This window comes from Podarcis raffonei, chromosome 6 (genome assembly GCF_027172205.1).
Source record: "Podarcis raffonei isolate rPodRaf1 chromosome 6, rPodRaf1.pri, whole genome shotgun sequence".
Taxonomy (NCBI): domain Eukaryota; kingdom Metazoa; phylum Chordata; class Lepidosauria; order Squamata; family Lacertidae; genus Podarcis; species Podarcis raffonei.
In genome coordinates, this window is record NC_070607.1 from 34,758,754 (window position 1) to 34,784,560 (window position 25,807).

The 25,807-nt window shown below is 40.5% G+C and overlaps 1 protein-coding gene across 2 annotated transcripts; it reads right to left on the minus strand.

Moving 5' to 3' along the window:
* Positions 1–529: 529 nt before the first annotated feature.
* ACADM (acyl-CoA dehydrogenase medium chain) lies at positions 530–13,258 on the minus strand. 2 transcript variants are annotated; one of them, XR_008331005.1, is made up of 13 exons: positions 13,119–13,258; positions 9,150–9,246; positions 8,041–8,138; positions 7,859–7,928; positions 7,076–7,176; positions 6,916–6,996; positions 5,590–5,720; positions 4,932–5,040; positions 4,605–4,745; positions 4,432–4,527; positions 2,954–3,202; positions 1,582–1,716; positions 530–1,036 (listed from the first exon to the last, which is right to left on the minus strand). XR_008331005.1 is itself a non-coding variant. In XM_053392024.1 (12 exons), exons 1-12 carry the CDS (start codon positions 13,140–13,142, stop codon positions 1,645–1,647), a joined length of 1,269 nt encoding a protein of 422 aa, XP_053247999.1. In that variant the 5' UTR covers positions 13,143–13,258; the 3' UTR covers positions 530–1,644. The 2 variants fall into 2 exon arrangements, 1 of the variants encoding a protein (XP_053247999.1); XM_053392024.1 differs by having other exon boundaries at positions 530–1,716.
* Positions 13,259–25,807: the final 12,549 nt, after the last annotated feature.

Here is a 25,807-nt window from a genome sequence, read left to right on the forward strand (position 1 = left end):
TCAAAATTATCGATGTTGGTTTCTTATAAAAGTTAGATGTTTTAAAATGATTTGCGAGAGTAGATTGCCTTTGATGAAAAAGTCCAAAATAGCTAGTCAGGGACTAGTACAGGCAAGATGTTGTATTCAAACAGTATTTTGGTTTATTGAAATGGCAGAGCTTTCAAGAAGTCTTTTTTAAACAAAGATGCAAGTGCAACCTAAGAGATAAATTATAGTGTGCGCACTCTGACCATCCACACACAAAAATGCACCAGTCATTTTTTAAAAAGAGCATTTCAATGCACACAATTCCCACCACCAGAACAAGTAATATAAAAAATGCATTTAGTTGCAAGAGAAAAGTTATCAGACAGCATTTCACAACAAACTCCAACATCGGAGATGAACTGAACTGCACTACAGTTGAAGCAGAGACTGGACACCAGTATTCTAATGACACCTTAGAACAGATTTAATACTAACACAAATGAGCTGTTTTCCATTTCAATGCCAAAATTCATACCCAGATTATAGAACAGAAACAGAGTTTCAGGGCAAGTATTTTTTTTAATTAGTTGATACTAGAGCTAATTGACATGACAGTACTGTAAACATTACTGGAACAAAAAAATACATTGTATGGCTTTTTTCATATTTGAGTGCAATAAAGCATTTGTTTAGTAAGGTTGATATAATCAGGCTAAAGGCACCAAAACCATTATGTATACTCTTCAGATAATTGAAAAGTTCAACACAGGCACCATAGGTTTTGTTTTACAACAACATACAAAGTCGTTTGCAAAACTGCTACTCTTCAGTTTCCAAAGTCATAAAATTAAAAGTCTTTATTTTATCATAGAAGTTAATACAATATACAGTAATGTGGCTTTTCCAAGGTCAAGGCAATTCGTTCTGAGGCACACTGTAGCATGGTGTGAGGTACACATTGATTTCAAAAGTAAGGTTCATTGTTTCTTTGTTTCACATTGCTCTTTGAATGTTGTTGGAAAAAAATCACACTACAGCTGTTCCACAGATGTTTTGCATAGCTACGCTATATAGAGAAATGGCAAATTAAAATACAGTCACAGTACAGCTGACTTGATAGTGATTATAATTTCACACCTTACCTTGCGTACAATATGCATTATTTGGTAATAATTGGTATGATAAAATGATGAGTCCAGAATCTTCTTATTCCACAGAAACAAACATTCTTAAGTGGCCCTACTCCCAAAATACATAATTTGGAAATAGAAAAGAAGAACCCTACACTGCCGGTATTGGTATGAACTTCTTAATCCAATACAGTGTCACAAGTTTAATTTGAGGCACTTTAAAAATGTTGTGAGAAGATCAGAGGACAGGGATAACCAAGTAACTATGGAGTAAGGTGAAAGTAAAAGCAGCCACTAAAAAAACAAACTAAAAAGAACCACATGCACCAACATGTATCTAATAACCCAATTTTTCAAGAGGTCTCTAGCTAACAGTTTCAATAATTAAGGAAACAATTTTTTTCCCATATATTGAAGATCTGAAACAGATATGCTACTACTTTGAGGCCATTTTATTTTTTCAATCTTAAAAGGAGCATACCAGAATAAAGACAAATGTTTGCAGCATCAGGTTAATACATGCCCTGTCTCTCTTCAAAAGTTCTCAACCCTTAAACCTGGCAATGTGTTCACGAGCTACAATCAGTCTCTGTATCTGAGCTGTGCCTTCATATATCTGAAAAGAAAGCGTACAATAAATAAATAAAAGGCAGGTGCTTTTGAGCAATTTCAAAACTACATAAAATATGAAAATACAGGGAACTTCTTATCAGTATGTTACCAGTTCAATGCAAAAGTTGCTACAGATGCTTAATGGCGGGGAAACATCTCTCCAGGTACTTCAAGGCTGCACTTAAATGGCTATGGTCCAATAGGCTACTTTAGTTAAGCCTAAGAACTTGAGCGTACCTAGTGGCATTTTTCAACTTTCTTCTTTGAACAGCAGACACCCATGGCACATTACAAATCATCTGTGAAAATTTCCTCCATTTCAAAATGTGTTTTCCATATGGACACTTCTGTTATAGAAACAAGTTCAAATCCCTGAAGTACAATGATCTACTGCTGGTGGGTCAGGATCCAGTACTGAGTTCTAGCCTAATCATACGTGGGTCACAACAGCAACACTACCACCATACAAATAAATGGTAAATATGAAGAAATGGGTTTCAAGGTGGGTCCCAGGTCTGAAAAGGTAGAAGACTACTGCTCTAGTTTGTATAGTTATGCCATTCAGACCTCAGGCAGAATTTTTATACTATTTAAAAAAGGAATGGCTATAACCTGAGCTATGGAAACCTACCTCCTTTTCAAAAATATTACTTGATTTCAAACTGTATAGGTGCTGATCCTACTCTGAGTAGACCAACATAAAATTAATAAACATTGCTTAGGTTACTTAATTTCAATGGGTTCTGCTCTGAGTATGACTTAGTTGATTATAACGTAATATTTTGTTAATAATTACCACATTTTAATTATATATATGTGTGTGTGTTTGTATGTGTGTTTTTATCTGAGGTCAAGCCGTTACATCTAACATATGTACTTTCCAGATAACTACATATACTATATTTTCTATAGGATTGCATCCTAAACGGGTCTTTTCCCCACACTGCCCCGGATTTAATGCTCAGCAGATTTTAATTTTTAAGCTGCAGGCATTTCATACAAATACTGCTTTAAAAAACCCTGCAGGTGCTGAGTGCCACCTTAAAAGAAGCTGCCTCCCCTATGAAAGAGAATACCTCTTAAGATTAATGCTGCAACAACACAGATGTGTCATTTAAAAGGGAAACATACTTTTGTCTTTATATTATATACACAAATTTATTAATAGACTTCTGCTATCAATTCACTAAAAATGTTAACTGGGCAACAGTTCTAGTATTTGCATTAAATGGGTTACCTACCTGGTATATTTTGGCATCTCTCATTAGCTTTTCTACTGGGTATTCACTATTGAATCCATTTCCTCCAAAAATCTGGACGGCATCAGAAGCTACTTGATTTGCAATGTCTCCAGCATATCCCTTTGCAATAGATGCATAGTAGGTGTTTCTACGGCCAGCATCTACCTCCCATGCTGCCCTTTGGTAAGCCAAGCGAGCAAGCTCCACTTTCATTGCCATTTCAGCCAACATGAAGGACACTGCCTGGTGCTAAGATGGTTGAGGAATATAGGCAAATATTGACCAGTTAGAATTGAGAAGTTTACTTTTTGTACAATACATATCAAGGAACATGTAGCAGGCTTCTGCTTAGTGCTAAAATTGTATTTTCCCCTCCCTCATTTCTCCTGCTGCTGTGTTGCTGGGAGCCAATAAGTGTTATATCCAAACGCAGGTTCACAATTTATTTTCCTCAAAGAAGCCACGAGCAATAAGAACTAAACTTGGTTACAAGTCATGGTTTGTTTGGAGAGACACAAACCATGAGCCTTGCCTTAGCTCCCAGAAGGAGGTTCTGGCTGCAATTTTACCAGGGTGTATGCTGTGTGTTCCCCATTAATTCATGGTTAGGTTTCACTATGGTTTAAAGTGACATGTGAATCAGACCAAAAAAGGAAAACTTTATCAATACAGTATATAGAATTAAATATTTTGCTAAGCTACTTTGTTCATATTTGTTAAAAATTAGAATGAAATTTCATCTAATTAGAAAAGTTACCAATGCACAGCCAAGCCTCAGAATTATTGGTTCTGGTTCTTCATCTGGTTTTAGGATTTCCCTAGGACTCCTATCACTCCTCAGCTATATTTATTTTGTGATCATAGCATTAGTTATCAGAAAGCAGTGCTGGTTTAATCTGAAGTGCTTATATATTTAAATAATTCTCTATTAATGAATGTGTGCAGATTACTAAATGACTTCATGTCGCCTTGTCTCAGTAACAAACAAGAAAACCCTAAAATGACTTAGAGTCAAACATGTATTTATTTATTTATTAAATTTATATTTTGCCTTTCCTCCCAAATAAGCCATTTGTGGGGTGGGGGGTTATGTATGGAGACTCACAGTTAATACACAATGAGAAGTATACAAATGTGATTAGTTTGGTTCTTTGTAGTGACTAGCCACACTATCCCTCATTGACAAAATCAGCATTAGCTTTGCTATACGACAGTCCACATTTTTTAACTGTCAGCTGCAGCAATCATGAATCCTCTTACACCACAAGAGACCCATTTACAAAGCAACACTACCCTTAAATTTAAATGGCTTCTAGTAAGAGACTGGTGGATCATATTTTGGTTTTACCAGCATTTTGACTTCCAACTTGCTAAGCTATTCTTTTAGGACCCTACAATATAAGTTTTGTGAAAAAGATTTCCCTTAATACACATTAACTGGAAATGGCATCATATAAATGATAAAGAGATTCACATACCTCTGCAATGACCTTTCCAAAGGTTTTTCTTTCCATAGCATACTTTGTAGCTTCATCCAAAGCTCTTTGTGCTAGCCCTACAGCACCAGCAGCTACCTGTGATTTTAACGATGGATATCATAAAAATAGAACTCTAAAATGATATTTTTCTAGAACTTATTTCAGATACTTACCGGAGGCCTTGTTTTATCAAATGCTCCCATGGCAATTTTAAAGCCAGCACCTTCACCAATTAATACATTCTCTTTGGGCACTCTCACATCCTCAAAAACAATACCTCTTGTATCTGAGCAGCGTTGACCCATATTAAGTTCCTGAAAAGAAAGTTTATGAAATATTTAATTATGCCTTAACATAATTATTTGATGAAGTAAAAAACTAATGTAGATTGGTAATTTATAGCCAAGAGTGTAAGAATTATGCTTGTGATTTTACACATCCACACACAGAATCTAGATGGTGTGTGTGTGTGTGTGTGTGTGTGTGTGTGTGTACTCTACCTTTCTTCCAATTTGTATTCCAGGGCTATCCGCTTCCACAATAAACCCAGTAAAAGCTTTGCCTGCAGGAGCTTTGGGATCAGGATTGGAGCGAGCCAATAAAAAATACCTAATAAACACACACAAAAACAAGAGCCAAGTTTGACTTTAACAGATGCTTCTGGTAGCTTTATACCAGAAATTAAACAACAATCAGGCGGTTTCAAAAAAGGAGGACAACCCAGTGTGTTTTGAAGACTTCTACTGAGCTTTAACATAGTTAAGACTGGACTTCTATTGTTCAGTATTATATATAAAACAAAAAGGAAATACAAGACAGTATACAAGGAAAAGACTCATAAAGCACATGTGGCACAGGATGGTATTTAGTAAAAGGATGGTTTCAGCCCTCCCAACATGTACTGTCACTCCTTCTTCCAAATTGTCTCACTTTATTCCTTCCTTCCAAACCAAATCCTGGATGGTGGTCAAGAATGTGGACACACAATACCACACTGGCTCTTGCCTCATTTGTGATAGGGTAAGAGATAATACCTAATCTCCCCAACTGGTTTCTAATAAACATTCTGTATCTTAGTCACACTGAGCATGACACAAAAACAGATCAAATGTGGGAAAGAACTACATAGAAAGTAAAGCTAGTTACGAATTGCTATACCAGTTAGCCTTGCCACCATTGGTGATCCACATTTTTTGTCCATTAATTATATATTCATCTCCTTTCTTTTCGGCTCTTGTTTTTAAACCCGCTACATCAGAGCCTGCTCCAGGTTCCGTTACACAGTAGGCCTGAGGAGAAAAAAGAAAAAGGAATAAACAGGAGGCACACCTGTTTAGGCAAGCAATCCCCTGAACTGCACTTCTGATTTTGTTGGCTTAACTGTCTGTTTTTAGATGTTTTAACTGCGGTGTTTAACTGCTTGTTTTATTGCATATTTTCATCAAGACTTATTCTAGTGCCCAATGGAATTGCTATTGTGTATTTCAATTATGCATTGATGTTATTGTTGTAAACTGTGTGGAAGCAATATTTTGCATATAAGCTGTATATAAATTAATAATACCGTATTTTTCCATCTATGAGGTTTTTTTACCCAATTTTTAAGATGAGGTTTTTTACCCAATTTTTTAGGTTGAAAAACAAGGTTCGTCTTATCCATGGAATACAGCAATTAAATATATAAATAATTATGGTACTTGCTTTAGCAGTCACAGCTCCCGGCAGAGGCGAGCTGCGTGGCCTCTGTAGTCTGCTTGTCTCCTCCCACTCTGTCCGCCCTACAGATGGGAGGGAGGCTGTAGGCAGCTCGTTTTTGTGCGGCGTCTTCGCACGGCTCCAAGCAGACTAACAAGGCCACATGAGAAAGGCGTGGAGGGGAGAGATATCTTTGATCGCTGCGGCCAACTGGAGTAGCAGTTCCTTTCCTGTGGGGCATTCTTAGTCTGTTTGCCTCCTCCCACTCTGCCCCTCCTACAGCTCCATTTGTGCGCTGATGTTCGCTGATGTGAAAGGCGCAAAGGGGGGGATATTACTTCAATCGCCACACTCCTCCTGTGTAATGTTGCGCCGCCTGTGCACAAAAACAGACTGCCTACAGCCTTGCAGAGGCAAGCAGAATACAGAGACCCCATGGGAAAGGCGAAAAGTGCTAAAAGCAATTGAAAGAAAAAGCTTCACCACTCTTCCCCACCCCCCGCAAAAAAAAAAGCTCAACCCTGCCCTCCCCCAAAGCTCAGCAATTGCCCGCGAGGGAACAGCTGATAGGCACACGGCTGTTAGGCTCTGGGCAATCCTCTCCAAAAAAATGTCAACAACTTAGGGCAATTTCCTCCCCATTTTCTTAATTTGGAGTCTCCCAAAATAGGGGGCGTCCTATACATGGGGACATCCAATATACAGAAAAATATGGTAAGTGTATACAGGTTTTTCACCAGAGAAAGCAAAGTAAAATTCTACAGACTTGGGGGGAGAGGGGGAACTTACACACATCATAGGTTCCTCTGTCATTCTTCCCAGATATTTCTTCTGCTGCTGCTCATTTCCTGCAATGATGACTGGCATTTGCTGTAAGAAAAAAAAGAAACATTCAATACAAAGAAAGTCATTATCTAGACTACTACAAAGAAAGAAGGAAAATACTTACACCCAGGGAATTTGCTTCAATAGCTGTTTGAACCCCTGTACACCCATAAGCTAATTCTTCAGTAATAAGGCAGGCATCAAAACAGCCAAGGCCAAGGCCACCTATAGCAAAACATTATGAAACAAAAAACAGTCCCATACAAATCCATTTTAAGTGCACTTTACTTTCTATACACTCTAACCTTTGATAGGGTGAATTTTGACATCAGTGTAACAGGATGTTTCAATTCCATTTGCATATATCCCTTCAACACACCCACCCACCCACCCACCCAAAACCCCACAATATTGGTCTATCCCTATTCAGAGTAACCCCAGTAGTTAACTAATCATAACTTGCATGTAGGAATGGGTCAATACCAATTCAGGATACAAATTCTTCCAAGTAATATTGAAATACAATAAAACATCATCAAAGCACCATAAACCTTCAGGATCCTTTCTACAGAGCTATTGGTGGTAAATGGCCTTATGGTTGAAGAGGCTGGTCCAGATGTAACACAACACCTTTCAATGGTGTCTGCTTGCATATCCACTTACCAATCATCAAACATACTGCAAAGAAGTTAACTAATATCCCTATCCATATACCCTGTATGTTTGGCAATACTGCTATTTCTAATAAGGTCTCAAGAGATGAAAACTTATCTTACACCAGACATACTGGCTATTGCTATTCCTTCACATTCATAAAACATCCTATCGTAAAATCTGTCGTATCTTTGCCTCCTAAAAGTGTTCCTTAGTTGATGCTATTTTATTGCTTAAAAGGTAGTTTACTCACCACAGCTCTCTGGTATATGTGAATTTATCAAGCCGAGCTCCCATGCCCTTTTTATGAGGGGAACAGGGTACTAGAAAGAAAAGAAATAAAATATTTCATTTTATGTACAGTGCCTCTTTTTAGAAACATTTACTCAATGAAATGTTAAAGCAAGCTGTTTCCCCCTTCTATAGCAAGCCTACCTCTCCAGTTCTGTCATACTCGGCAGCAACGGGCAAGATTTCCTCTCTAGCAAATTTACGAGCTGTAGCTTGAAATTCTTTCTGTTCATCAGTAAGTTCTAGAAAACATGGCATTCACATGTCAAACAATCAATTATATCCAAATATTTGAAATACCCATAATAATTCAACAAAGTAGCAGAACTGCAATACTTTGCACCTGACATTGCTACAGTGTATTATTTTGGCACCTAAATTCTTCCCTAATTCTACTCGCCAGGATGTGACAGGACATGAAGCAGCACAGCAATATAGGGAAAACCATGACCAAATGGGGCAAGAGCAGGATATTCCAAGAGGTATAAGGGCATGTAGCAACATCAGCTGGAATAAATTATATTTTTGGAACAGTGTGAGGAAAATCAGGAGCCTCTGTTCAAGAAACGGACTGTTCATTTGCCTCTTACAGAAGCATCTACTGCAAGCGAGATGACTGCACATCAATTTCCCCACCTGAGGACATAAGAGAAGCCCTGCTGGATCAGCTCAGACCTCCAAGTATCTCTATGCCTGGCCATCAGGGTCCTCCCCATGCCACACCATCTCTCTCCAGGCTTCTCATTGGTCCTGCTCTGCACCCTCCTTGAGAGCCTGGATGGAGAGATGACTGTGCGTGGCTGCAATGTAGTCTACTGCACACAAACAGCTGTCACATCTGTTGATCAGCCTAGTGTATTGTCTCTGGCTACAACATCCATTGGTATGTGGGCCCCTGTCTGACTGCACTGAAAAAAATGCAAACGCCTGTATCATATATTTTCCCTTATGAACCAAAAAGCAGCTCAGAAAGCAATTTAAACTGGGAAAGTGGCATAAGGAAAAGATGTAACGCACACTGCACTTCTCCAATTACAATTCGTAGTTCACTAATTGTATTTAGTAAAACTGCACAGCTGCTTTTAGTAAAATAAAAAGTAAGTGCATCAGGCTTTGAGTCATCAGTCTCCTGCCATCACACATCAAATGGTTCAAATTCTGATAATTTTCTTTAGGTTTGTGAAATATTTGAGGCATGGGACATAATGTAAGATTAATAGGGGATATTTTTACAGTGCTTTGTCAATACTTACCAAAGCTAAATCCAGCTGCCGATTTACTTTTGGGTGCTGTTGCAGCAGCTTGACTTGATTGTGATCTCCAACCGCATGTAGCAATGCTTCGTAACACCTGAAATTTTGATATAGGCGGGGGGGGGGGGAATGAATAGCTCCGATAAAAGCCTCCAAGAAATTTCTCAATCCTATTGCAAGTGCCAACTAAAAAATAGTCTGCAGCAGAGACCAATGTATTCACCACAGAACTGATTGTATTTTGCACTAGAAGTAGTTGGGGGAATTCTGTGTTTTTCAATGTGTAGCATATTTTCTTTTAAGTTCTTTTGCAAGATCGTATACATCTAAATATACCAAATAACCCGGATAAACTGCTAATTTTGGTTCAAAATACCATTTGGCCTTTGCAAATAAATATGCCCCTGTACCTTTCTATGGACTTTGTTGTCCTCCTATGAACTTTCCATTGCTGGAGCAAACTGAATATTTTGCAAATTATTATTATATAGTTCTGTTGAAGATACATACTTATAGGACATATATTATATCTTATTGCTGAAAGATCTAGTCGTATCCTTAGCATTTATTATTTTTGAAAGTGACTAAAATACATAGCAAATTTCAGGGACAGGTCTCTGCATAGTGCCTTACAATCTAAAGGCATGAAACAATAGGAGAGGGAACCTGGAAGGGGAAAATGGAAAAGCTTTCTCTGGAAGAATAAAAGAAAGAAAAAATGTTCAAAGTATATATATATATATATATATATATATATATATATATATAATGCTTAACTGACAATTAAAGAAATAAAGCAAAACTGCAGGAAAAAAGGACAATTTTGTGCTTTCTTAAAGTGGGACAAAGTGATAGTGAACTGAATATCAAGAGGGAGAGAGTTCCACATATAAGGAGCCCAGAAAAAGCATGAAGTTGAGAAACATCACAAGAGAGTGGAAGTTAAATGAGTATTTGATACCCCCCCAAGTAAGTTTAAACTGAAGCACAAGACTACTAAACCATTGCAGTCATCAGCCCAAGACAGGAATTAGAGTCTGAATAAGGAATTTAGTCTAAATAGACTAAAATGGAAGAGATTGAGAATTATTAACAAGAGAACCAGCAAACCTTAGATAAGATAGGAAAGAAAAAAAGAAAGAAAAGAATGAGCAGGGTCAAAGATAATGACTAAACTCCTAATTTGCAGGGGGAAATTGCAGTGTAGAAACACTGACTTTTGCTGGGCTACAATGCGGCTCTGTGTACAAGTCACATCTGTGGTTCAACTCACTTTTGCCTCTGGCCCCACTCACCACTGGTGCAGAGAACAGTGAGATAAGATGGGACAATGTTCTGACACAATATAGGGCAGCTTCCTACGCTCCTAATTTGGGGAACAAGAACTAAAATAAGTAGCTTTGACTAAGCAGAATATGAAAGTGACAACGAAAGATGGTCCAGTGGTTAATAAAATAGCAAGAGAACAAAGTCCATTTAATTATACAACTACACACCTGTCATTCAAAAGAAAAAGAAGTGAATGAGATAAAGATTGCATAAGACATGCACAAGATGTTCTATCAAGTGTACAATATTAACCAAAAGGCCACAAAGCTTTGGATATGAATAACTTATTGACCATTTCAACTTCACTACAATTTCAAAGAATAATTTACACTAAAATACTTTGTAACCTGTGGCTCCCTGGCTTCAAGGGTGATGCTTTAGCAAACAATTGTGGAATTAAGTCTCTAATGCTATTTGATTTAAGTAAAGCATCTTTATCCTACTTTCAGCCAACACAGAGAGAGAAAGAGAGGGAGGGAGGCTCCCAGAGTACCTTACAAATGCCAGTGTTAGAAAGGCCCTCCCCCAAGGATTACAACCAAAAATATGGGACATAAAAGGCAAAGAGATTGGGAGGATGAAAAAAGCAAACACAGAAACTATTTTTTAGTTACCGAGTTTTTGTAATGGCCAGCTGGAATAGAAAGTTTTTTAGCACTCTGCTCCATACCTTGCTTTTCAGGGGTTGGAACTTATCAGTTATCTTATGTGTCATACTCTTTGGGGTGGGGGGGAGAGAAGCAGACTACTCACTGGCACTGCCAACACCAAATTCCATTAAAGTTACAAGGTACAGTGGTTTAAAGGCTGACCTTTTCGTTGTGGCAATTTTCAATTACATGTTGTCCTTATGGAAAACACTTCTGCTTTTCACTCTCATAGCAATTATTTTTTTTCAAAAAGAACTCTCTGTACACAAATGAAACATTTGCCCTGTTTATCCTCCACTTTGCTGGGTACGTTATGATTTATGTGTGACACCTACGGAGTAGAATATTACAAAGTTCCCACATCATAAACCAACCTGTATGAGACTGGTAAAGTGGCACATTAATTGCACACAACATTATCACATCACCATATGCAATACTCAGCTCACTGGTTTGGCATCCTTCAGTTTTATCAATAACTGTCGACCAACAAATTTAACCAACAGAAATCTTGTGTAGGGCCATTTCTGTCATAGAAGAAAAATCCTCAGAGAAGTGTTAATAGCCCTGCAAATCCTTTCTAGGCGAACTATTGTATACATCAATCTGAACCTGCACATTTTCAGAGTGCAAAAATGCATTTATTTACATACTGTATGTCATATAGATTGACTCATCAGTGATAAGTGGGTTATTATCAAAGTTTAGTAGCTTTGCTCACATTTTGCTTAAATAAAGGGCAAACAGCTACTAGATCAAAGTATTCTGTACAGATTTGAAACAAAACTGCAAATATAAAAGTATTCTTATTAGCTTTATAAATCAAGTGTATAAACAAAACCCATAAAAGGACTGTTCTGTCCAACATTCTCAAAGAGCTAGGGTGACATAGTAGTTAAGAGACCACCCTATTCATCAGACTATCTGTATTCTAAATCTCACCTCTGCCATGGACATACTAGATGGCCTTAAGCACCATTTCTTAGCCTTAGGTCTTTGTCTATAGTACGTAGATAATACTGAAGGACTTTAAAAGGGCAAAGGGACACCCAAACTACCAAGATTCAAAAGCAGTCCTTTCCCAGTCACAGCACAATGCTTTTAAAAAGTTGTTTTTCTTTCTAGCATATGAATTCTTAAGATTATGTCTTATCATTTATATACTTAGGGGCTAAAACCAGTACAAACTGGGATTTTGTAACAAACCGTAAACAAGAATAAAAGTTGGAAGATATACCAGCTACACTGGCACAAAAATGTTTTATATGAAATATATAGCGGGTAGTATAATTAGTTAAACCTATTCACAGAAGATAACTCTATCAAAATCCCCTAAACCTAACACACATATGATCTCGGTTTCTACAGATCTCTTCTGTTTCCCTACATTTGCCATAATTTTTTTTAAAAACCCTAGGATCAAGGTAAGGCAGTTTCCTTCCGGAAACCAACCCCTCCTTATGAATGCCAAACAAATAAATAGATATGCTGTTGCATAATACCAAAAACTGCGGTGTTGTTGTTTGTTACGGGACAGAATGTGCTTCGCTTTATATAAGCTGGAAGTATCATTCTGTACCTTTTCCTTTCCTCCGTGAGAACTTGGCATCCTTCCTCTCTTCTAAATATTTATGTTCTAGTTCTGATCCCTGCATGGCGGGAGAAGGGGGTTTGGACTAAATGCCCCTCGGGAGCCCCTTCCAAATGTACAATGTCGTAATTATAGAAGTCTTAAGACTATTAAATACGCAGTAAACATCGCCCGCTTATCAGCACTTTACTGGGGCAGTGGGTAAGCTCCCTTGGACTAAACGGGGTTACCTCCCGAGTAGGCACGCTTCGGGCTTGCATTGCCGGGTTACAGAAACCCACCCCGCCCCACCTTGCAAGGCCTCCTTCCCTCAGCAATCCGAGAACGTCCCCCAAGCTTGCCGCTTTCGGTTTCTGCGCCCGGCTTCTCCCCTCACGCCCCTCGCCACCTACTCCGTACCCGAGAGACCTTCAGCGCGGCCATGACGTGCCCTTCCTCTTCCACAGGCCTCGCCAGCAACCTCCCACCCAGTAGGCACCACGCCAAGGCCCGCCCCCTGCGCTCGGGGATCGCTCCAGGAGGCTAGGCCCCAAGAGAGAGGCGACGAGGGAGGAGGAGCCTAGAGAAGGAAGGCGGCGGGGACGTCGGCTGACGAAGGCCGGTTTGGCTCCCGTGCCGCGGTAAGCCCTGGCGGCCGCCGGTGACAACAGCGGAGGTTTTTTGTGGGGCGGGGAGGGGGGAAGCGTCTCTCTCACTTTCGCCGGGGCCCCAATCCGCCTTGCCACGCAGCCAGTGGGCAGAGGTGGCGGCTCATTGCACGGCAAAGCCAGGCCATTGGTGGTGACTACCGGTGATTTGGGCACTGAAAAAGGGCTTCAGGAAGGTGACAATAAAATATTGTAGGGGGACAACTAAGCCCCGCCTCGCATAATGGATCATACGATGGGGCGCACCCACCCTATCTGAATGGCAATATGTATCAACTTTTGGGGTGGGGGGCGGCCCCCTCCAATATTCTATGGGGGGCGAAGGGACCACGGCCCCCTAGAAGCTGGCTCCTGCTATGAAGAGCTTCATAGCAATGCCAGCGAAACACATTTTCGTGTGTTTGCTCACTCTCTGGGTAATACACGTGGAGGGGAAATCAGGCCTGGCATCACAACCTCTGCCCGCTTGCTCGATCCCTTTCTGGGGGCAATGGGACCCCACCGCTGTACCAGCCTGTGGGCACATGCAACATGTGGGATGACTGCTACACACGCTTCCCTTGTTTAACTTGGTTTTTGCTCCTCTGGGTGGCGCAGCAGTGAGAACTCTGCCCCACTTAGGAAAATTCTTTCTGCTTGTCTACTGAAAGAGATAAGGAGGTCGGTAAAGAGGTCAAAGGTATGGGGATAGTCTTAAGCAGGCATCCCCAACCTGCGCCCCTCCAGATGTTTTGGTCTACAACTCCCATGATCCCTAGCTAACAGGACCAGTGGTCAGGGATGATGGGAATTGTAGTCCAAAACATCTGGAGGGCCAAAGGTTGGGGATGCCTGGTATCTGCAGGTTTCTTGCTCTGTCTGTTTTAAGCCTATATAAACTCTTCTCAGCAAGCTGAGTTTCACCCAAACTTCCAACCTGAAGAAATGAAACGACGCCTCTGTTTGGATCAAGTAATCTTGAAATCAGGAATGTAAGGTAAAGGACCCCTGGACAGTTAAGTCTCATCTTGCTTCAGGCCAAGGGAGCTGGTGTTTGTCTGCAGACAGCTTTCCGGGTCAAGTGGCCAGCATGACTAAACTGCTTCTGGTGCAAAGGGACACAGTGGCGAGTGCCAGAGCGCATGGAAACGCCATCTACCTTCCCACTGCAGCGGTACCTTTTTATCTACACGCGTTGGTATGCTTTTGAACAGCTAGGTTGACACAGATGCAATGGGAGCTCACTTCGTTGCATGGATTCGAACTGCCAACCTTCCAATCGGCAAGCCCCAAAGGCTCAGTAGTTTAGACCAGAATGTCACCCACGTCCGCAGGAATGACAATCCTGTAGCCCTGCCAGTGTTGTTGACCATTGGCTATGTTGGCTGCATCTGATAGGCACTGAAATCCAACAATATTCAGAAGCCCTCAGATTTTTGTATCCCTGCTCTAAACAACTTGTTAAAATCACATAGGACATTCTAGAGAGCTTTGGGAAAACATGCTGTTTTGCCAAGTTACTGCAGAAATGTCTTTACCTAGCCTGTCTTTACTGAGCCATGTCTAGAAACATTTCATTGGCATGATGGAAAGGGCCAGCTCAAAACAGACATTTGGTAATGAAATAACAAGGCATCTATTTAAAGTTACACAAATACCCTCTAGGGACAAAGCAGTAATTGTGTGACTTAAATACTTCCTTCTGGGATTTTAAAAACTAAAGTCAATCCAAATGTCTCACTTGTGCTTGTCAGGATGCAAGAGTGAATGATGCAAGCGAATTTGAGTACACAAACGAGGAGTGAATCTCAATTGAGTCATATGTGCTGGAGGCAAAAAGACAGGAAGGGTGTCAATGGAGGAAAAGTGAAGAAGGAAAGTGATGCAATAGTGAGGTGAAGGATAGTCAAATGGGAAAAAAGGTAGGAAACTATAGAGAACATCTATATGGGGCACAGGAATCAGGCCAAGTAATGACTGGACAAAAGAGCCAGGTTGGACATGGAGAAGAGATTTAATACAATAAGCCAGAAACTCTGAGGCAATGCCAGGGAACACAAGTAAACTCTTCCATTCTTCCAAGAGAAACAACTGATTTTATTCATACAACTTGGACATTTTAACAAAGTTGTATAACTAGGATCAGTAGTTTAATATCACGGAGCAGGGAATACAAATACAATTTCCAGACTTTGCTTTGGAGTAGAAGCGTAGGGAGTGCAGACGTATGCCGAATAATGCAGTAGACTGGTATTGAGGAACATATTTACTTATGAAACAAACTCACTGGCTCATCATTTCAGTAGCATTAGGATGTAGCGGCAGACTGATGATAACACTAGAAATACAGATCTACTCCTAGCCCTTCTCATTTCACAAACATGCCCACACAGTGGAAATCTACACTACGACAGGACCTCGTGTAAGTAATTCCATTGACTCCAATGCAGGGGGAAGAGATCAAATGAAAATCACTTTCCTCATCTCCCACCCTGAGTTTCATGTGGTTTTCCCCTCCTGTCCTGAACTGGGGATGGATTGGATGCAGGAGATGTTATGTGAATGTAACTATGATGGATCTACCGCCTACAATCACAGAAATGTAAATGTAGAATTCTTCTGTAAATTTAGTATAATATTGTTATAATTTAAAAATAAAATGGCACAAAGGCATTCCTAATCTCAAATCTTTCTGGAATCCATACAATGGATCCATAGTAGTTTTTCTGATTGAGCACTGGCTACATTTACTAGCAATCCTGCTGTACCTTTGTTTTATAATTTGTCTTATGAGACATTTTCTCCCTGCAGTTTGGAATATATATTACTTTCACAGTTTCATTAATACAGAAGAAATCCCCTTTATTATTCTAATGAATAGTAGAGGCTTGTTGGTTGTTGCCAGGTTGTATAAATTAGCAAGTAAACATTGTAAAATAAGGATAATATATTACAAAAAGAGCAGTTTTTCATTTATTTAGACACTTGCATTACAGATTCATTATTTCTCTTAATATTTAATGAGTTATTTTGTGCTAAATGTTTATTGCAGTTATTACTATTAAGTTTGTAAAATATTTTTTATTAATTAAGTGATGATATTATGAAACATTACTAAACTGTATGCCACTAAATGATTGTTAATCACTAGAAATCTGTTAGTTTAAAAATTGAACAAAAAGATTTCTAAAGTTAAGATATGGGCAACTTTCTAATAAGACACTTTATCAACATATAATTTTAATAAAATTGTTTTAAAAACTAATAGGATTGTAATTAACCAGGTAATTATTTATATCACGCCATCACATGGTTCTTCACAATCTCTGACTAACCACATCTCTTCAGAAGTAAGGCCTATTGAATTCACTGGGGCTTTCTCTCAAGTAAATGGGGTTAGGACTGCAGCTCAAGTCATATTCATAGTAGGCCCACCTATATAAATAAATTTCAAGGGGTTTACCCTAAGCTTCTGGGAAATCAAAGTCTTTGGGTTCTGAGGAGTGTATGGTTGCAAAACAGGAAGGGCCTGTGGCTTAATTTGATTCAACATGGGAAAACTCACATGGCCTGTACATGGAAAGGATTGACAGATGGAAAACTTTCTCAATTCTTTGGGTAGTGGTACATGGCCATTCTTAGTTGGTGGAGCAATTTGTCTGGTCAATTCTGATAATGAATGAGACTCTGACATGCTAACTAGTTATGGGACCCCTGAGTAGTCAGCGTCCAACTTTTTCATTCATAGAATCACAGATTCACAGAATTGTAGAGTTGGAAGGGACCCAGGGGTCATCTAGTTCAATCCCCTGCAATGTAGGAATCTCACCCATGACAGGCAGCTAGCCAACTTCTGCATAAAAACCAGTGAAGGAGAGTCCACCGCCTTCCAAGGGAGTCTGTTTCCCCTGACAGCTTTTACTTTCAGAAAGTTATTCCTGATGTTTAGTTGGAATCTCCTTTCTTGTAAATTGAAGCCATTGGTTCGGGTCCTACCTTCCGGAGCAGGAGAAAACAAGCTTGCGCCATCTTTAGATATCATATCTCCTCTCAGTCTCCTCATATCCAGGCCAAACATACCCAACTCCCTCAACTGTTCCTCATAAGCCTTGGTTTCCTTAATCATCTTGGTTTCTCTCCTCTGCACATGTTCCAGCTTATCAGTATCCTTCTTCAGTTGTGATGCCCAGAACTGGCCCCATCTGAGAATGTCATTTTGAATCCCGGTTCTGTCTTCTGCAACATTATAACTACACCTCCCAGTTTGGTGTCATATGCAGATGGGATGAGCATCCCCTCAATTGCCTCTTAAAAGTCATTTGTAAAGATGTTGGACAACAACGGGCCCAGGACAGAATCCTGTGGCAACCCACTTTGTCACCTTTTTTCCAGGATAATGAGGAACCAGTAGTTAGCACTCTTTGGGTTCAGTCGGTCAACCAGCGACAAATCCACCTAACAGTTACCTTGTCCAGTCCACATTTTACCAGCTTCTCCACATGTCTGCGAAGAACACTTACAACCTGAATTTTATGGAATTCAAACTACAATACAATAGAATTCATTATAAGAAATAAAAGAAGACATACAAAAAATTTGAAAACCATACAGCATCTAGTATAGTACATTGTAATTGCTGCAACAGGCAGCAAAATCATTATGTGATCCACCAAGAACCATAGCAATTTCAAGAGGTCCATGGGCAGGGGGAGTTTGGGAATCACTGGAAAAGGAGAATGCTTAACTGAAAAGATGCACATAAAGGAAGCAAAGTGGGCTTTTTAAAGCATACAGTGTATAGGAATATGTGACAAATAAAAGGTTTTGCAACTCTTTGGGGGGATCAGTGAACGGAAAACATACATTGACAAGTTCAGATATTAAATTCAACACAGTTCTGTTTTGTAGTGCCTGTTTTGTATTCACAAACCATGTCCCACAACTTCAGGTTTTGGGTGGGCTGGTACCTACATTCTCCCTCCCCCCCCTTTTATCTAAAAAAAAATTATACTTCTCCCCCGCCCGCCTTGATTACAGTTCCAAACTAGTTTTAATTAACTGGAAAGATCTTATATACAACTCGCTTGTTTGTCTTTGATTGGAATTTGAAAGTAATTCACTGCATGGCTTAAAATCATTTTCAAGTTTCCTTTTATTTTTGTCCTTAGATGATTCAAACATTGCTTTGTGTTTGCACTCCAGGAATGAACGGTGTTTGTATCTTGCTTGTTATTATAAAACAACATTTGTTCAAATTTGCTGGCAATGAAAAATAAACAACATTGGAGTGCAGAGCATGTTGATTTCCTTATCTTCAGAAAGGACCAATATATATTTGAAGGTGAGACTTTGTAGCATATACTTTGAAGAATGGGATGAAAGAGAAGAAGAAACAGAACTATTAGTTCAATTAAAAAACACTTGATATTTTCAGACCTGCTACACATAACTCTTTGGATGTCGTTCTCCAATAGTAGAAGATACTAGTACTGTATAGGAATGCTGAGTTTCATTCTATGTTTTTAAGATATGGAACATTCCATTTTTGTTGGTTTTTATTTTGGAATTTGAAAAATATAGATTCAAATTGATGTTGAACAAATTGATGTTGGTAAATAAATGGAAAACCAATAATAGCTGCATTGACATGCAACTCTAAGCCACAGTTTGGTGCTATGTGCCTTGGGTTTATGTGCTGCACACCCGCCGGTACTGCCATAAAGACATTGGAAGCTTTTGCTTCAACAAACCAAATTTAACCCTAACCACAGATTCTGAAATAACAATATATTGCAGTTAGTTCATGCACATTTACACTAGACTGATTTAGCACTGTGTGTGAACCTGGCTAGTCACAACTTTGAACATTCAGTTGATTGTAATTCTGCTTTCATACTGCATGTTAGCCACATTCACAAGAGGTGCATTCTGCACTAAACGGTGCTCTGTCCGTGTGGTTTATTTGCACTGCCTGTTTAATGTGTTTTTGTAAGTTATACCTGTTATTTTATAAACTATTAATGGTCTGACTCAGTATAAGGCAACTTCCTGTGTTTGTACATGGTTATCACAATGCAGTTTGTCTGGCTCATGTGCACAGAGTTCCAGACAGTGTTTCTTAAATCCATTGTTTGCAGGAACTCTTATTGTCGTGATACTTTTGTGTAAGCTGAGAGTTTGTGTGAACCTGGAGGCTGAGAGGGAGGATGTGTCAGAAGGAAAATGAAGTGTTTTTGTATATATATAACTTTGCATTAAGGTAACTGTTACATATAAAACTCTATTTTATATTTAACTGTATATTTTTGTAACATTTTGTTTAAGTTGTCTGTTGTTGCTCCTTTTTTTCGTACATAGTTGCCAAATTGTGAAGCAACAGTAGAGGGCACTGTGGCAGGAGATGGCACAGATTTCTAACAAGCATCCACACAAATACTTATACATTTAAAAATGTATATCACAACACATTTTCTTACTTGAGACATGCAGAGTCTTAGATTCATATGTACAGTACAGCAAGGTCTTAATTTCAGGGCTGTAGGTTTGAGCCCTACACTGAGCAAACAGATTCCTGCATTGCAGGGAGTTGGACTAGATGAGCCTTGTGGTCCCTTCTACAGTCCTATTATTCTAAGTTATTTCCAGGTTAATTCTATGCTTTGTACAACAGAGGCTGCCTTTTATTCATGTTGGAGGAAATCCAGTTAGATGGAGCAATAGCCTTACTCCAAATAAGGGAAATTTGTATTTTCCTAAACCAATAATCCTTTACACCTACAAACATATTAAGAGATTCATGTTCAAGATGATTAGATCAACGGTGTCAATATTCTACCTTCCAACTCACCATGGGATAAATTCACACATGCTTAATGTGGTGAATGCAGCTTCAAGTGGTTATTACCTTTCTGAAACATCATTCTCTGAAACTCTCAGAACCTTCCCCTGGTGATGAACATGGATAAAGTATCTGCTGCTACTCAATACCTTTCATTTTCTGTCCATTTCCAAGTCTCACAAATTGCACATATATCACCACATAGACATAATATCATCACGTGTACTAACAGAGAGCTCAGGACTGAATTATATTTAAAATTAAATTTATATTTCACCTTTCCTCCAAAGATCGCAAGGTGGTGCACATGGTTCTCCTCCCCCTCCTCCCCATTTTATTCTCAACAACCCTGTGACTGTAGGGTTGGCTGAGACACTTGACTGGCTCCCCAAGTCACCCAGTGAACTTAGTGGAGATTTGAACTCTGGTCTCCCAGGTCCTAGTCTAACCATGCTACACCTATACAGTCAAAACAGAGTTACTGAAAATGAGGTATCAGCATACTTAGGAAACCTAAAGGTGGGGAAACCTAAGTAGGCAAAAAACAAACAAAAAATCTGCAAAACAGCACAGCCTAATGAAAAATGAGTATCTTCAGTGGACACAGAATGCACTTGTTGAAATGGCACAAAAACTCCAGGGGGGAGGGGGAGGAATGGAAAGGAGGAGTCTGAAGGAAGACCTGGCTAGCTGATTGGCTGAAATACTGTTGAGGAACACTCTACTGCAACATGTTGTTATAGGTCCCATTTGCTTTTATCATTTGTTATGCAATTGTAAAAATATCATACTCTTCAACACAATACATCTAATCTAAGCAATGAGCAATCAACTATTAGTTGGGGTACAACTTGTAATTTGCTTAATTGCTAATCAGCCCAACCTTTCATTTGTAAAGGGCAATTTTAATAAGTAGTGCTGAAAGTTAAGGAATCACTTTACTTGTTTACATCGGTCCTTGCATATCTCTGAAAATTAGGGAGTGAATGTTACCTCTGTCTAGGTAACGGTTTATTAAATTGTAAATGATCATACCTCCAAAAGGCACCATTTTTGTAATGTGTAAACATACTGTATTTAAATGGAATTGATTACTTAAGTTATAGAGCTAATGATCAACTAAACATTTTTAATTGGATAGTAGCCCCCATTATCACACTTGTGTGAATCAGCTCTGAGAGAGGCAGTTTCTGGCTGAACTGCTTTTATTTGGGGGAAACAAGCAAGGCAAACATTCACCCTTTTCTTAGCTCACCTTTCATAATTCCACATACAACAGATTTCTTCTCTATATATATCACACATCTATGTTAAAAAGAGCTTTAATGATTCTGCTTTTCCCCCTGGAATTCTGTAGAGGTGAAGACTAACCAATGCTTCTGGGAGATCAGCATATATTAAATGTGACCTTAATCATTCGCCAAGAGCATAGATCTGGGGAGACCCTGGAAGCCAGATTCATCACACTCAAACCAGTTCTGATTAAGTTGTAATATAAATTGCAATAAAATAAAACACATTATTCTACTGAGAGTTCTTTGCCATAAAATATATTGGTATTTTGATTAAGAAGAGCAACTTGTGGAAAAAAAAGACTCAATACCATTAAAATATATTTGCTGAAATCCCATTTCCCCTTCCTTTCCCCCTTAAGGTAACATGGATACAGTTCCCAGGCAGCCTTCCATCCAGACATAAACCAGAACTGTTGTATCATCACCTTAAACCAAGGGGTCAGCAACCTTTTCCAGTCATGGGCCGGTCCACCGTCCCTCAGACCATGTGGTGGGCCAGACTATATTTTGAAAAAAAATATGAACAAATTCCTATACCCCACAAATAACCCAGAGATGCATTTTAAATAAAAGCACACATTCTACTCATGTAAAAACGCCAGGCAGGCCCCACAAATAACCCAGAGATGCATTTTAAATAAAAGGACACATTCTACTCATGTAAAAACACGCTGATTCCCAGACCGTCCGTGGGCCAGATTGAAAAGGCGATTGGGCCACATCCGGCCCCCAGGCCTTAGGTTGCCTACCCCTGCCTTAAACCATGATTAATGGCCTACTGACAGCTCAACCATTGCCCACATTGTCAAATATGGCTCAACAGATAGAATCATAGAATCATAGAATCATAGAATCATAGAGTTGGAAGAGACCACAAGGGCCATCGAGTCCAACCCCCTGCCAAGCAGGAAACACCATCAGAGCACTCCTGACATATGGTTGTCAAGCCTCTGCTTAAAGACCTCCAAAGAAGGAGACTCCACCACACTCCTTGGCAGCAAATTCCACTGTCGAACAGCTCTTACTGTCAGGAAGTTCTTCCTAATGTTTAGGTGGAATCTTCTTTCTTGTAGTTTGGATCCATTGCTCCGTGTCCGCTTCTCTGGAGCAGCAGAAAACAACCTTTCTCCCTCCTCTATGTGACATCCTTTTATATATTTGAACATGGCTATCATATCACCCCTTAACCTCCTCTTCTCCAGGCTAAACATGCCCAGCTCCCTTAGCCGTTCCTCATAAGGCATCGTTTCCAGGCCTTTGACCATTTTGGTTGCCCTCCTCTGGACACGTTCCAGTTTGTCAATGTCCTTCTTGAACTGTGGTGCCCAGAACTGGACACAGTACTCCAGGTGAGGTCTGACCAGAGCAGAATACAGTGGCACTATTACTTCCCTTGATCTAGATGCTATACTCCTATTGATGCAGCCCAGAATTGCATTGGCTTTTTTAGCTGCCGCGTCACACTGTTGGCTCATGTCAAGTTTGTGGTCAACCAAGACTCCTAGATCCTTTTCACATGTAGTGCTCTCAAGCCAGGTGTCACCCATCTTGTATTTGTGCCTCTCATTTTTTTTGCCCAAGTGCAATACTTTACATTTCTCCCTGTTAAAATTCATCTTGTTTGTTTTGGCCCAGTTCTCTAATCTGTCAAGGTCGTTTTGAAGTGTGTTCCTGTCCTCTGGGGTGTTAGCCACCCCTCCCAGTTTGGTGTCATCTGCAAATTTGATCAGGATGCCCTTGAGTCCATCATCCAAGTCGTTGATAAAGATGTTGAATAAGACCGGGCCCAAGACAGAACCCTGTGGCACCCCACTAGTCACTCTTCTCCAGGATGAAGAGGAACCATTGATGAGCACCCTTTGGGTTCGGTCAGTCAGCCAGTTACAAATCCACTGAGTGGTAGCATAGTCAAGACCGCATTTTACCAGCTTCTTTACAAGAATATCATGGGGCACCTTGTCAAATGCCTTGCTGAAATCAAGGTAGGCTACATCCACTGCGTTCCCTTCATCTACCAGGCTTGTAATTCTGTCAAAAAACGAGATCAGGTTAGTCTGACATGACTTATTTTTCAGAAATCCATGCTGACTATTGGTGATCACAGCATTCCTTTCCAGGTGCTCACAGACTGTTTGCTTAATGATCTGCTCCAGAATCTTCCCTGGTATTGATGTCAGACTGACTGGGCGGTAATTATTTGGGTCCTCTCTTTTCCCCTTTTTGAAAATAGGGACAACATTTGCCCTCCTCCAGTCTGCCGGGACTTCGCCTGTTCTCCAGGAATTCTCAAAGATGACTGCCAGTGGTTCTGAAATCACATCTGCCAGTTCTTTTAATACTCTTGGATGCAGTTCATCTGGCCCTGGAGACTTGAATACATCTAGACTAGCCAAGTATTCTTGTACTATCTCCTTAGTTATTCTGGGCTGTGTTTCCTCTGCTGAATCATTTGCTCCAAATTCTTCAGGTCGGGCATTGTTTTCTTTATCGGAGAAGACTGAGGCAAAGAAGGCATTGAGGAGTTCAGCCCTTTCTGTGTCCCCTGTTTGCATTTCACCATCTTCTCCTCTGAGTGACCCCACTGTTTCTTTGTTCTTCCTTTTGCTACGAACATACCCATAAAAGCCTTTTTTGTTGCTTTTAACCTCTCTAGCAAGCCTGAGTTCATTCTGTGCTTTAGCTTTTCTGACTTTGTGTCTACACGTGCTGGCTATTTGTTTGAATTCCTCTTTGGTGGTTTCCCCCCTTTTCCATTTTTTGTACACATCCTTTTTTAATCTTAACTCAGTTAAAAGTTCTTTAGATAGCCACCCTGGCTTCTTTAGGCACCTTCCATGTTTCCGTCTCATTGGTATTGCCTGAAGTTGTGCTTTTACTATCTCCCTCTTAACAAACTCCCAGCCATCATGAACTCCCTTTCCTTTTAGTATTACTGTCCATGGGATCTCACCCATGCAAGGGAGGCATTTTAAATTTCCCCCCCGCTTTTACTTTGAACATATAGCTTGGCATGGCTCAAAAAGACATTTGGAATGAAAGTTTGCTCAAATAAAATATAGGTTAATAGTAATGAAAACTTTCATTTTACTTGTTGCATAGTGCAGGGTCCCTGAAACCATTTATTATGTATTCTTTTACATGCATACCCAGAAAGACTACAAGTAATGCAAGTAACCGGCACCTTGATTTGAGACTTCTCTGTTCTTCATAAGTGATCCTGAGACTTATGTCCCAGAGCAGCGGAGATGAATTTCCTGCACCTTATACATGTACCTACAGGGCAACACCCAACTTTAGTCATATTCTGAGCAGACCCATTAAAATCAATGGAGTTAAGTAATTTGCCCATAGATTTTAGCGGGTCTCCTCTGAGTAGGACTAATGGGTTTATGCACTCTGCTACCCCTCTCTATTCCTTATCACAATCTTAAAATACAAAATGTTTTTAAAAATGTTTTAATGCAATGAAGCCTTCAGATCGACTGCATCGCCAAACTGTGAAGGAGGATTCTCCAAGTCTGCGAGCACAAGGCCTAAGCTGATGCATCCCTTCGTGCAGCGAAACTCCTTCATCAGCACGGGAGGAAAGGACAGCTCCACGGGAGCCTAGAAAACTGAGAGCAAACTTTCCAAGGGCAACTTTGCATGTGGGGAAAGGCGCCGCTCGGGGAAGGACCACCCCGCAAAGCCAAATATTGCCCTAAAATGTAGGCAGCATTGAGGATTTTCCCCACTCCCGGACTGCTGCCTTTCGCGTGCCTGAAGAGATTTTCTACTGTCTAAAAATAATAATAATAGACGGAGCCCCAACACATTTGGGAAAGTCGAAACTCCACAACGCCTCTCTCCAACAAGTGGGGAGGGGGGGAAGAGGAGAGAGCAGTAAAAGCGCCTTTGACTGTCCCCCACAGGCCTTAAGCACAGACGCCCCTGCGTGGCCAAAGTTAGGCTTCCCAGAAGGAGCCCCTCGGGCCTGAAGTTGGCGAGCCTTTCCGGCCGGTGGGCGGGCTCATTGGCGCCCTCGGGGGGCTCTCGGCGCGGTCTGGCTCGCTGCATATGGATGGCGGGGCGGGCTGAGGCGCGGGGGGCAGTCCCACGTGCCCCCTCCCTCCCCGCGTGCATGGGAAGGCCGGGAAGGCATTCAGCAACTGCAGCTGTGCTGCTGCTACCGCCGCCGCCTCACAGCTCGCCTCAGTGTTTACCTGCTGCAGCCCCTCTGCCTTAACCAGCGCAGGAGCGACGAGAGCGGGGGGGGGGGGTCGCTCTCGGGGCGCGAGAAGCTCGGCGAGGAGGGGGGAAAACAACAACCGACCCAGCGCTCGGTAGCTC